Source organism: Anabrus simplex, chromosome 2 (genome assembly GCF_040414725.1).
Source record: "Anabrus simplex isolate iqAnaSimp1 chromosome 2, ASM4041472v1, whole genome shotgun sequence".
NCBI classification, from domain to species: Eukaryota; Metazoa; Arthropoda; class Insecta; order Orthoptera; family Tettigoniidae; genus Anabrus; species Anabrus simplex.
In genome coordinates, this window is record NC_090266.1 from 771573013 (window position 1) to 771588025 (window position 15013).

At 40.6% G+C, this 15013-nt stretch overlaps 1 protein-coding gene across 1 annotated transcript in view; it reads right to left on the bottom strand.

The window, feature by feature from the left end:
- Cont (Contactin) overlaps window positions 1-15013 on the bottom strand; it is a 314894-nt gene that overhangs the window by 110890 nt on the left and 188991 nt on the right. The window contains exon 15 of the mRNA XM_067141447.2: window positions 5407-5547. Within this exon, the coding sequence (XP_066997548.2) occupies window positions 5407-5547 (141 nt within the window). The remainder of the gene's footprint in view (window positions 1-5406; window positions 5548-15013) is intronic.

Here is a 15013-nt window from a genome sequence, read left to right on the forward strand (position 1 = left end):
GGCACAGTTTATGCGAGAACACAGTCTTTAAATGAAATCAAGGCTGGCTAGAAACACTATCGCTGTTTTCACACAGTCTTTAAATGAAATCAAGGCTGGCTAGAAACACTATCGCTGTTTTCACACAGCCTTTAAATGAAATCAAGGCTGGCACAGTTTATGCGAGAAACACAGTCTTTAAATGAAATCAAGGCTGGCTAGAAACACTACCGCTGTTTTCACACAGTCTTTAAATGAAATCAAGGCTGGCACAGTTTATGCGAGAAACACAGTCTTTAAATGAAATCAAGGCTGGCTAGAAACACTATCGCTGTTTTCACACAGTCTTTAAATGAGATCAAGGCTGGCACAGTTTATGCGAGAAACACAGTCTTTAAATGAAATCAAGGCTGGCTAGAAACACTATCGCTGTTTTCACACAGTCTTTAAATGAAATCAAGGCTGGCACAGTTTATGCGAGAAACACAGTCTTTAAATGAAATCAAGGCTGGCTAGAAACACTACCGCTGTTTTCACACAGTCTTTAAATGAAATCAAGGCTGGCACAGTTTATGCGAGAAACACAGTCTTTAAATGAAATCAAGGCCACGGAGAAAGCTCTTAACACGAACGTTCTGAACTCAAGTATACAGCCAGACCGAGTGACGATTATGTCGCGACGTGCTTACTTGCACACACTCACTAAACTCACGGCTTACTGCCGACTCCATTCACTCACTGCCTACAGCACACTGCCGCTGCGTACCGCACACTCTCTCTGCTTTACCCCAGGCTGGCGACTCGCTTATATTGCCGAAGGCCGGTGGGCGTGGCTACACATGTGGGCCCCAAGGAAATTTTTTTATCTTGGCCATCTTCACACCGATTGACATGAAATTTCGGCTAGCAGCGTTCATTATTCCTGCCTGCAAGGTGACGTTATTGAAATATTGATATTATATTTCGTTCATGCAGCAATGCTATGGAACACGAAGGAACCTTCTGCGTGACGTCGCTTGTCCTTGGCCGGTGTTCTAGAACATCGCGAGCTTGTTTGCAGCTCCCACTATGCCTGTGCGCTCGGCGCAAGTTTTAAATGCTTACGGCCGGGTGTTAGCGAGCTCCTCATAATAAAAGAATGAAACGTGAATGCTCGTAGGGCGTTCCCGTTTCAGTATATTATTACCTTATTGTCGTGTGATCCTTGTGTACTAACCTAGAAAGTATTTCTTTCCTTTCCGTTCAGGTTTCTTTTTTTTTGCACAGAATAAGTTATTTTATCTTTTTTTCTTTTCATTATTCCATAAAGAATGGCTGAGGAATGCAAGTGTAGGAATTGTGGGTATGGCCTGGCATTAAGGAGTAAGAGGGAGGAGTTAGAGAGTTTGAGGGAGATAATTAGGATTCTCTCAGAGGATAGGAAGGAAGGTACGCCTCCCTCAAACAATGTACGGGATACAGTAGGTTTAAAAGATGGATGGGAAGGAGGGAGGGGGGCGAGAGGTAGAAGACAGGTGGCCTAATGTTTTAAGGAAGAGGACATTGCAGGCTAAGGGCTCTATTCAGGACAGATATCTGTGAGAAATTGGTATCAGTCACTGCAGGTAGAACAACAAACACAGGGAAGAAGAACAGGGAACTGTTGCTGAGAAGTGTGGATGTAGGAGGAAAGGAAAAGGCACAAAAGGGAAATGTAGAGTAGAGGATAGGAAAAGAAAGCTGGAACATGCGCACGGGAGGACGAAGTAGCTTCTGCAGCCATCCGGAAAGATAGGGCTGACCAGAAGGGGAGGGAATCAAATAAGGTGGCTAGGGTCGAGGTTCTAGTCATGGGGCCTTCCAGTGTTAGACATGTGGGGAAAGTGAGTGGAGAAAAGGGAACCAAGGTAGTGTGTTATCCAGGAATTAGGTTAAAGCAGATGTTCAGGAAAGTAGAAGAGAAGGAGGGAAAAGAGAAGGTAGTAGTGTTTCACATTGGTACCAACAACATATGACAAGCAGGCATGAGTACCACATTGTTGAGGATGTGAGGGATCTGGTAAATGCAGCACGGGTGAAATTTAAGGAATAGATGGTTATCAGTGGAATACTGTGTAGGAGGTATACTGACTGGAAGTTGATTGGGGATTCAAATGAGACTACAGAGTGGGTATGTAGGAAACTGGGAACAAGATTTCTAGATCCTAATAGGTGGGTTGGAGATAGGGATCTGTGCTCAGATGGCCTTCACTGAAACTGCAGTGGTAAGTATAAGTTATGAAATTTGTTGAGAAGGGTTAAAGGGAGGTACATTCAGGGAAACGGGGTGGTCTAGGGAGCGGTGATAAGGGTACAGGGATCTGGAACTCAAGTAGGGATGACATAAAAATGTTAGTGTTGAACTGTAGAAGTAATGTAAAGAAAGGTACAGAATGAATTAGTTTAATAGATATATACTTACCAGTTATTGTAATATAGAAATTTTCTCACAGAACTGGAGTGATTATTGTAGATACACGACAGAAATGGTAGGAGTGGGAGTATTAATTCTGGTGACAGAAGAATTGGTAAGCTACGAGCTACGAAAAAGTTAAAGATGACAAACATTAAATTCTAGGTGTAAGGATTATCTCTAAAGATAACAGGCAACTTGATGTTTTGGAGTGTACAGACCGGGAATGAGTGGCGCAGACAGGGATTCGGAATTATTTTATAAGGTAATCTGTTATGTGGGAAACAATATGGAAAGGCAAGTTATTGCAGGGGTGATCTCAATTTACCAAATGTCAATTGGGAAGGTAATGCGAACAACAGGAAGCATTCTTTCTGATTATATCAGACATGTTTGCGAAATTAATAACTGGTTCGACAGAAAGCACTTTGGGTTTAGGAAAGGTTTTTTCCAATGAAGCTCAACTTGTTGGATTCCAGCAAGATACAGCAGATATCTTGGATTCACAAGGTCAAATGGACTGTATCGTAATTGACCTATCGATGGCATTTGATAAGGTAGATCATGGGAGACTACTGGCAAATATGAGGGCTATTGGACTAGACAAAAGAGTGACTGAATGGGTGGCTATATTTCTAGAAAATACAACTCAGAGAATTAGAGTAGGTGGAGCTTTATCTGATCCTGTAATCATTAAGAGGGGAATTCTCAAGGCAGTATTACTGGACCTTTATGTTTTCTTAAAATGTAAATGATATAAGTAAAGAACTGAAATCAGAGATAAGGCTTTCGGTGGATGATTTTTTTCTGTATAGAGTAATAAATAAGTTACAAGATTGTGAGCAACTGCAAAATGACCTTGATAATGTTGTGAGATGGACAGCAGGCAATGGTATGATGATAAACGGGGTTAAAAGTCAGGTTGTGAGTTTCACTAATAGGAAAAGTCCTCTCAATTTTAATTACTGCGTTGATGGGGTGAATGTTCCTTATGGGGATCACTGTAAGTACCAAGGTGTTAATATAAGGAAAGATCTTCATTGGGGTAATCACATAAATGGGATTGTAAATAAAAGGTACAGATCACAGCACATGGTTATCACGGTATTTAGGAGAGGGCATTTAAGTCTCTGCTAAGACCCCAATTAGAGTATGGTTCCAGTGTATGGGACCCTCAACCAGGATTACTTGATTCGAGAACTGGAAAAAAATCTAAAGAAAAGCAGCTCGATTTGCTCTGGGTGATTTACGACGAAAGGGTAGCATTGCAATTATGTTGAAAAGTATGGGTTGGGAAGTCTTGGGAGAAAGGAGATGAGCTGCTCGACTAAGTAGTTTGTTGATATAGATGTTGATTCCCATAGGGAATCTAAAATATTTGTCCCGAATGAGTAAATTTATAATACCAATATAAATGGTCCGTTATTGGACATTATAAATTTTCCAGCTAACTCATTCGTGGTTGCCAGCGCTTCGCCTCCATGTGCTAGGTTGGGCTCGTCAGTTGGTACCTAGCACACCTACCAAGACGCATGGCTAGTGCATACCGTGGAGGCCTCTGCATAGGCTACTTGATGCCACTGGCAGTGCCAATGCACTATGAGAGACTTTGAGAGACTATGGGGTCTTACCAGTGCATTGCCACTGCCGGTGGCTTCAAGTAGCCTGTGCAGTAGCCTCCACGGTATGCACTAGCCATGCGTCTTGGTAGGTGTGCTAGGTACCAACTGATGAGCCCAACCTAGCACACGGGGGCGAAACGCTGGCAACCAGGAATGAGTTAGCTGGAAAATTTATAATGTCCATTAACGGACCATTTATATTGGTATTATTAAGTAGTTTGTTTCAAGCTGTCGGTGAAGAGATGGCGTGGAATGGCATTAGTAGAGTTTGAGTGGCATTTTTAAAAGTAGGAGGTAAAGTTGAAATAGAAGAGAATAAATATGGGCAAATATTCATTTATAGGTAAGGGAGTTAGGGATTGGAATAATTTACTAAGGGAGATGTTCAATAAATTTCTTTGCAATTATTTACGAAAAGGCTAGGAAAACAAATACGGAATCTGCCACCTGGATGACTGCCCTAAATGCAGATCAATGTTGACTGATTGATAAAGATGTAACCCAAACCACACAGCCACTTGAAGAGAATTTTACACTGAAGAAGACCTTCAGGGGATGAAATATGTGATTAATCTTTAATAAACTTTCACAAAATATTGACTGGTGGAGGAACATAAAACTGGTTTGACTTCTTGGCTAAATGATCAGCATAGTAGCCTTAGATTCATTGGGGCCCTAAGTTCAATTCCCTTCAGGGTTGAAGATTTTACCCACATTTGGTTAATTCCTCTACCTTGGGTACTGGGTGTTTGTGATCTTCTTCACTTACACACTGCATATCACACTACCAAACCACCACAGAAGCACACAACAGCAAATACAACCCTCCACAATGGATTGACATCAGGAAGTGCAGCCATAGAGCTAAACTAAACACAATAGTGTTGACCCCAGGAAACAGGGAAAAAGGCCAGGAAGGAAGAAGAAAACCTGATAAATTTGACATTTTTCTTTCCCTGCAGCATCTTGTGATTTTGTGAGGACAGCAATAGGAAATTACCCCACTCCCCATTTCCCCAGTATGCCCCTTTAGTCATAATATTTTTATTTTTTACTCAATGCATGTGTAGCACCTAGTCTATGGAGAGGCAATGAATTAAGGCTTACCACCAATTGTATCTACCACCATCTACCACCATAATATCACTTTCTTTTGATATCCCACTGCAGTTAATAAATAAATAAAAACTTATCACAGGTCTCGGTGTAGACAATAGCTCTCAAATTGGTGACCTAATCTAGACTATCAACTTGAGCAGGTACTGACATTCTTCTTTGACATGGCACACATTATAAAATTTTTGTCTGAAAGGTGCTGTGCACTCCACATACATTTACAGAGAACAGGCAGCTAACTGGAATATTGCATCTTACCTCTCACAATATCCACCCAAGTGTAGTTCCAATGTGTCCTGGCAGAAATAGTGTATAGTCGAATTGGGCGTCCATTAGGAGCTCCATCTGTCCATTCAATGGTAGCTGACGTCTTTCCTACATCCATAACTTGAACACCACCTATAAGACATCACTTATCTTTAGACTGAAATTCTATAGAAGAAAGTAATATTACCATACTTCAAATATATTGAAAAGCAAAAATAAGTGGAACACTTTAATTTAATATGGAAAATCTAAATATAATCCACAAAAATGTGTCAGTTTTCCAACATTCAATTTAAATTTTACAAAAGCAGGATGTTTGGCTATAGAAAATACCAAAACATGTTCTACACCATGCATTAACTCACAATTTTCCATACATTTTACCATTTTTGACCATTTTTTTTTTCGGTTCAGTTGTTTTTTGTCAAACATTAAATTTATGGCCACACAAAACAAAGTTAATGCTTGTACAACACTTCACAAGGACATAGAACACTAGAAATGGGTGCTTCCACTTCTAGCATCTATGACTGCTCGTAAATGCTCAGGCATACTGTTCAAAAGTTACTGGATGGCATGCCGTGACGTTATAGTGAGGGTGTGTGCTGCATCGTACTTGGAAATATTCTTCAAACCCTAATTCTCGGCATTCCTCTTCTGCTATATTGCCCCCTCTTGCAACTTTGCCTGTTCAAATCGCTTTACATTTATGGTTGCCCTCTCTCTCCCTCTCCATCCTGCTATTATATCACGCCCTTCCTGTGCAATTCACCATGCGATGTGCTCTATCTATAAAAACTTCTCGTCACCCCTTCTTTTCTATATATAAGCTCATCCCTCCGGCTATTTGTCAAGAAAAAACTTACACCACTGTTTTGGAAGATGAAGCACTGTCGTGCTTGATTTATGGAGAGAGCTGGTTCCCACTTCCATGAGCTTCTTCGTCTTTCCGTCAAGTTAATAAGAGAAACTGAAAGACTATGCTTCTATCAGCTATCAGTGAATTACATACATACATATTCATTATAGACCATTAAGCCTGTCAGTGTTGTCTGCAAGCCTCTGTGAATTTACTAAATGCTGCCACAATTCTCTATTTGTAACTAGTTCTGTGGCCTTGTTTAATTTTATACCTCCTATCTTTAAATCGTTGGGAACAGAAGCTAATCATCATTGTCTTCATCTCCCTCTACTTCTCTTACCCGCCATAACAAAGTCCATCATTCTCCTGGGTAACCTATCCTCCATTCGGCTCGCCTCGCATGACCCCACCACCTAAGACTGTTTATGCATACAGCTTCATCCATCGAGTTCATTCCTAACTTAGCCTTTATCTCCACATTCTCCTGGGTAACCTATCCTCCATTCGCCTCGCATAACCTCACCACCTAAGACTGTTTATGCATACAGCTTCATCCATCGAGTTCATTCCTAATTTAGCCTTTATCTCCACATTGTGAGTACCCTCCTGCCACTGTTCCCACCTATTTGTACCAGCAATCATTCTCGTTACTTTCATGTCTGTTACTTCTAAATTATGAACAAGATATCACAAGTCCATCCAGCTTTCACCCCTGTAAAGCAAAGTTGGTCTGAATACAGACAGATGTAAAGATAATTTCATCTAGGAGCTGACTTCCTACTTACAGAATACTGTTGATCACAACTGCGAGCTAAGAGCTAACTGCACTAGCTTTACTGCACCTTGATTCAATCTCACAATACTACCATCCTGGGAGAACACACACATCCTAATTACTTGAAAGTATCTACCTCTTCCAGATCTCTGTCTCCAATCTGACATTCTATTCTCTTGGATTTCTTACCTACTGACATCAATTTAGTCTTGGACAGGCTAATTATCATACCGTACTCATTGCACATATTTTCATATTCCAAGATATTAGACTGCAGGCTTTTGGCACAATTTGCCATAAAGACCAAGTCGTCAGCATTGGCCAGACTGCTTACCATATTTCCACCAAACTGAATCCCTCTCTGCCACTTATACCTTCCAGCATACAATCCATGTAAACTATGAACAACAAAAGTGAAAGATTACAGCCTTGTCTAACCTCTGTAAGTATCTTGAACCAAGAACACATTCTACCATCAATTCTCACTGCAGCCTAATTGCCAGCATAAATGCCTTTGATTGATTTTAATAAACTAACCTTAATCCCATAGTCCCCCAGTAAGGCGAACATCTTTTCCTCTGATACTCTGTCTTATGCTTTCTCTAGACCAAGAAACATAAATAACTGTCTATTCCTCTCATAGTTTTTTTCAATTACCTGGCACTTACTGAAAATCTGATCCTGACAGCCCCTTTGTAGTCTGAAACCACACTGGTTTTCATCCAACTTCCTCTCAACAACAGATCGCACCCTCCTTTCCAAGATGCCATTGAACACTTTGCCTGGTATACTGACCAATGAGATACGTTGACAGTTACAATCCTTCCTGTTCCCTTACTTATAGATAGGTGCAATCAGCCATTTCTGATACGCCTTCTTTTTATGTTTACAAGCTACTCTCACTTTATCATTCCACCAAGATGTTCATTTTTTCCCATCTTTACACACAGTTGTTCCTAGGCATTCCCTTGCTGTTTCAACTACAGCATTCCTGTGTGCCCTGTATGTCTTTCTATATCATGAACCTGGTTGCTGTCCAATGTTTGGAACTATTCGCTAACCACATCCATGTACTGCTGTCTGATTTCCTCATCCTGGAGATTTTCTACCCTTACACGTCTGCAGACAGGTTTCACTTTCTCTATCTTAGGCCTAGAGATACTTAGTTCGCTACATATCAGATAGTGATCTGTATCATCAAAAAAATCCCCTGAAAACCTGAACATTCCTAACATATTTCCTGAATTTGAAGTCGGTTATTATATAGTCTATAACAGATCTGGTGCCCCACCCTCCCATGTGTAGCAGTGAATAGCCTTACGCTTGAAGAATGTATTTTTAACGGCTAAACCCATACTAGCAGAGAAGTCCAACAAACGCTTTCCATTTCTACTAGCTTCCATATCTTCCTGATATTTACCAATTAACCTTTTGTGTCCTTCAGTTCTATTTCCAACTCTCGCAATGAAATCGTCCATTAGCACTATCCTATCCTTGCTGTTCACCCTGACTACGATGTCACTGAATGATTCATAAAACTTCTCAAATTCATCTTCATGTGTACCTTCACATGGTGAATATAGTGAGATAATTCGCGTCCTAATTCCTTCAACTGCCAAATCCACCCACATCATTTGCTCATTTACATGCCCATACCTGCCAACTTCACAAAGCCAAAAGTCAGGAGATTTAGAGATGAAAATCAGGAAAAATCGGGAGGAATCAGGAGATACAATTGCTCAAAACAGCTTATTCTACATATCTTGCGCAATACAGGAGTACTATGGTACCGTATATTATAACACTTATTGTCTCAAAACACGACTGTTGTTATATGAGGCTCACAGGAAGTATGTGAGCGAGATAATCGGTCTCTGATAAGCCTACCGAAAATAGTATGAACTCATGCTCCGGACGTGTGAATCAGTCGTGCGCTTAGATGCCATTACTTAGAAAATGCATAGATTAATATACTGCATCTCGCGCCGGCACGATTATGAGAAGCGCAATATTATTTTTATCAAGTAATAAATTAAAACTCGCCAGAATTGTCTCCAAATGGCTCCTAAAATCATTAGGAAATTCTATCACTAAATTACTAAAACAGACTCCAAATATAGCGACTAGTCTCTAGAATCGACTAGACTGATGCGAACGAACAGGAACATAACACGCGAGAACGAGAGATTGACAGTCGATATACGCGTCGCGATACACAGGTTTCAATAAACATCGCACATTCGTGCGCATTTCTCGTATTAATAAACGTCGATGTTTTTCATTTCAAAGAGACCAATGAGCAAAGGACTTTCGGCCACTTGCGAACAAAGATGAAATGGTGGGATTTGAAAACAAATGTTTAAAGTTCACTAAAATAAGTTAAAATCGGAAGAAATATTAGAATAATCAGGAGGCGGGAAAAACTGTCGAAAATCGGGAGTCTCCCGCCTAAATCGGGAAAGTTGGCAGGTATGCATGCCCAACAGAAACTATGTTGCGTGCAATAGTATTACTGATGAACAGCCCAACCCCACACTCTGCCCTTCCTTTTCGAACACTTATCAGGTACACTTTATAAACTCCTACCTCTTCCTCGTTATCTCCTCTTACCCGAATATCATTAACTCCTATCACATTCAGCTGCATCCTCTTTGCTAACTCAGCCAGTTCTACCTTCTTTCTTCCATAAGCCCCATTCATATTGATAGCTCCCCATTGAATTCCATTTTGTTTGCCAAGTTGTTTCCAAGGAGCCCCTTGCCTGTCAAATGGGAGTGGGACTCCATTACTCTCATAGGTCCAATGCTTGCTGAAAACATTCCGAGTGCACTCGGTGAAAATTCCGTGAAGCAGGATGCTACCCTACTTACATATAGTCCAAATGAGGATCTCTCCTCTAACGGGTTAGGGACCACGGTGGATTGTATAGTCATAGCTGCCTGAGCACAAGGAGGGCCATGACTCAGAATATGTCCAAGATACACATTCCCATTCCAAAGCAACTGGTATCCCGTCTATCAGGACCACTTACTAGTTCACTCAGCTGTTGCCCATGGTTCACGAACTAGGACGGGACTACAGTAACCCACACCATGAACCATTTAGTTTAGAAAAATACAAATGTTATATACCTCACGGATTGAATATTCTCCTGAGACTCTTTCCTATCATGACTTTGCAGCATGTTTTGGATTCAGGAAATTTCTCACCTCTGCTTTTCCATATTGTCTTATTTGGCCTTATGCCTTGAGTACACGTTGCCACTTGCTGAGACAATTGTTGTCGACAGTTGTCCTGTAATTATTGCGGGACAATCGCTGACCAGTCCAGTTGAACGAGAACCCGTTCACACAAGGAAGCTATTGCCATGCCAGTAGATGATGAGGAAAGGCTGAGTGCACAACGTCTGTTAGTGTCCCATGAGGAATTGAATTTATTTTGTAATGATATGTGCCAGGAATTCATTGCTGGGTTTTGACCTCAGCCACACCGAATCCTTGAATGTTAATTTTATTGGTAATCTCAGAAAGTGTTGTTTGCGAAGATTTTTGTCTTTGTACAGGTCGTTGTGCTGGTCCCACAAACATAGTCATTCCCTATACAGCTCAATGTATTTTACGTTTGTGTGCTCGCCCCACTTTGGCGCCATATTTACGTCAAACAGCCTTCAAATAACTTAAAAATTTAAGTATTTAAATTATCAAAACCATGTAGGCAGCTGCATCTCTTGGTTGACACAAGCGAACTGGCACAAAAGAAATATACAACTACTGGACTGTCACGTTCACACAATTGGTTGTCCTCAGGTCATCGTGGTGTCCCACAAACATCGTCATTCCCTATACAGCTCAACATATTTTACGTTAGTACCCTCACCCCACTTTGGCGCCATATTTACACAAACAGCCTACTCCTGGAGACAAACGATTGCCTGGACAATTGTGAGGGCAACTGCCAAGACAACTGAGCAGAAGTGTTCACAAATGGCCAGTAACTGTAAGCAAGTCGACTATCTTCGGACAACTGTCTCATCAACTGATATCGCGTAAACTAGGCATTACGGTGTGTTCCGACCTCATACGGACAGGTCCCTGAGAACACGTGGTGCTAGGAACCACATGCTGGTTCATACACATAGAAAGATGAAATGTACTTAATTTTACATATACTAGGTTTATTACACTATATTCACATCGTGATACATTTGTTTAACCTGTCGCTCACGCGATGGTTTAGATATTTACAGAAATTGTCCGCATACCACATTTTAACATAGTCCGGCAGCCATTTTTCTAGTCACTCGCTCACCCGATTGCACGCGACGGTGCCCGACCACTTCCAATATAAAAACCACCCCAGAAAGTGGCGCTCTGATCAATCACAAACACTGTGTATTCTTGAATAATTCTACATAAGCCCATGAGCTTAGAAGTTCAATTTGCAAGACCCCTTCGGTTTCGTATGTGGTCAGAACTGTAAACTTAAAGACTAGGAGTTTAAAGAATGTTATTATTCATCATATTGTATCTATGCAATTTGTATATTTTATTGTAAATATGATTTGTAACTATTTCTACATGTTACCACTGCCAGATTCTTTCAGCTTCCAATACTGAGGTGCAGTTTTTGTCATGTTAGAAACATTTCTAGTCGGCTCGTGGCTTGCCCACAACATTTATGCTATTAATGAAATATTTTGATAGACTTATGTCATATTGAACTTAATACTCTAATTGCAAACCTTGAAGTTTTAATGGATTAGTTACTTTCTTGTAATATTCTTTCATCATAACTTCAATTAATGTTACATGTTTAGAGAGCTGGTTTCCTTTAGAAGTCCTATTCTGGTTAGTTTGTGACTTGCCCCTCTTTTAGAGAACAATAATTGATCGAGAAATGCATCTATGCAAGCTAAGGGCGCCAATCTTTAAGTTGATGACTTAAAGACAAAAATTTATAATAAAGCTTGGACGGACTCTCATCACAGGGATGGGGTGATAGTGCACTAATCATTAAGCAGGAGAATTAGAAATCAAAAGGCTAATTAAGGCAGATTGATTAAAGTGAACTAGGAAAATACTATTTATTATATTGAATATAAATGATGACGGTTTAACGAGAACTGAATTTAAAATAGGAAATGAATTTAACAAAAAAATTGAATGACTCTACTTCGCGAAAACTTGCAATATTTTTAACTCGCTTGCTCACCATGTAGTCTTGTTCTGCTGGTCCTTGGAAAGCTTCCATCCTTGTAGCTGGAACATCACCGGTCGTCTTTGAGATATCTTCATCTGCAGCTAAGTACCATTCCTGCCTTGCAAATTGCATCAACCACTAATTGGATGATGGCTTTGAAACTATCACTCCCTGTTATGCTCTATCCCATATATTGGAGATGAGCCCTAAATCATAGTTAGAAAAACCTCCTTGGGTTATGTGGAGAGGATACTGAATTAACATTCCTTCCAACTTGACTGAAAATGTGCACTGAAGTTTCATTTCTATCTAGTTTAATGCTACCTATTGTCTTAGACTGGTATAAACTGGTCTAATACAGAGCTGTTCGTACTTCCTGATGAAAGTGGCTATACACCCATCCTTCAGAAATTCCTAAGTACCACGTCGTGGTAACGAAGTAATGAATGTAGAAGTGATAAACTATCACACTAGTCCACTATGGTACAACAACCATAAGACAAGTTATCAGACCTAAAGCGAAATACAAGATAGAAGAAGATGAATGATGCCAAGAGCTCCAACACGCCCTTTTATAACCTTTTCTGGCTCTAATTACAGGTCGCTACACGTGGTCCAATCAGTTGACACGTCTCTCCCCACTCCAGATATTAAAGTTGATGGGTCCCAACCATGATATCAACTGTTCTTCTATTAGCCCTTTCACTCAGTATCCATGGCAACATGACGCTCCTTTGAAAATATAGGCGGTGATCAGTTTGAATTATTCTGGTCGAAAAACAGTAGCTGTCGTTACAACGCTTGAACACGTGCTCGCTTTTCCCAGAATTTGATGTCTAAATTTGTTCTTCCTTCTTCCTCAGTGATGTGGCAAGATAGAGGAAAATCTACTGCAAGTTAAATTTAAACGAATGTCGCAAGAATCTAAGTTAATATTAGGATATTCAGCCCTCGTTTACAAGTCGTAGTTACAAAGTAATGAAATGATAGTGAGCAAATGATCAAACATGAATTATAATAAAATTACATACCAAGATAAATATCATGACGTTAAATTCCTGAATTAATTACACATAATAAAATTAACATAATTACACTGTGACGTCTGGAACGTTACAAGTTCTGATGGTCGCCTAACAATGTGGTATTGTTATACAAAGGGGACAGTATTCCACGCTAGGATGGTTTTTCTAATTACATTATAACTTTAAATAGGTAACTGATAGCCTTAATACGGAATATTGTCATCACTGTTGCCAACCCCAGTATGATTAGTATGACAGGTTTCTTATTTGTTATAATCTTGTACTTAATGAAATTTTGAATATACACATATGTATTAAAATTTGCTGAACACTATATTTCTACCCTCGGTGTATCTAATATCCTCTGCCACTATCTTCTACGTGTCTTGGCCCAGTACCATTCATTTCAGTTTATGACTGCACTCCAACTTCCAATTAAGACTGATGATGATGATGATGCTTGTTTAAAGGGGCCTAACTTCTAGGTCATCAGCACCTAATGGTACAAAACGAGACGAAATGTAATGGCAATTTAAAAGTACAAAATCATCCAATGACCAGAATTCAAAAGTTGATGATGAAGAATGAATGGATGGATACGAATTTAAAAGAATCAGTGGATCCGACCCGCAATGCCCCATATTCCCAGAAACTAGTGTTAAACAATAGTATAACTGACCAAGGGACTGCTTCTAAAAACACAATCCTGTAGGTGTAAAAGAGCGATGGGAAGGAAAGGGGAGAATTGTAGAAGACAGGTGGTCTAATGCTTTAAGGGGAAGGAGACTGCAGGCTACGGGCTCTATTCGGGATCAGAATTCAGGACAGGTGTCTGTGAGAAATCAGTACGAGTCACTGCAGGTAGAACAACTGAGGGAAGATGAGGAAAAGGGAAATGTTGCTGAGAAGTGTTGAAGTAGTAGGAAGGGAAAAGGTAGGAAAGGGAAATGTGGAGTAATGGATAGGAAAAGACAGGTGGAAGAGTGTCATGGGATGGAGAAAAGGGAGGAGGAAGTAGCTCCTGCAGCTGTCAAGAAAGATAGGGCTGACCAGGAGGGGAGGGGATCAAATGAGGTGGGTAGTGCTGAGGCCCTGGTCCTGGGGGAATCCATTGTTAGACATGTGGGGAGAGCGTGTGAAGGAAAGGGAACCAGGGTAGAGTATTATCCAGGAATTAGGATGAGGCAGATACTGAGGAAAGCAGAAGAGAAGGAGGAGGGGAAAGGAGAAGGTGGTAGTGTTTTACGTTGGTACTAACAACGTAAGACAAGTACCAACATAGCTGGGGATGTGTGGGATCTAGTAAATTCAGCGCGGGTGAAGTTTAAAGAAGTAGAGATTGGTTTTTTTTTGCCTACTTGCTTTACGTCGCACCGACACAGATAGGTCTTATGGCGACGATGGGACAGGGAATGGCTAGGAGTGGGAAGGAAGCGGCCGTGGCCTTAATTAAGGTACAGCCCCAGCATTTGCCTGGTGTGAAAATGGGAAACCACGGAAAACCATTTTCAGGGCTGCCGATAGTGGGGTTCGAACCTACTATCTCCTGAATACTGGATACCGGCCGCACTTAAGCGACTGCAGCTATCGAGCTCGGTAAGTAGAGATTGTTATCAGTGGAATAGTTTAGGAGGGATACCGACTGGAATGTGATTGGAGATTTAAATGAGGCTATGGAGTGGGTATGTGGGAAAATGGGAGAGAGATTTCTAGATCCTAATGGGTGGATAGGAGATA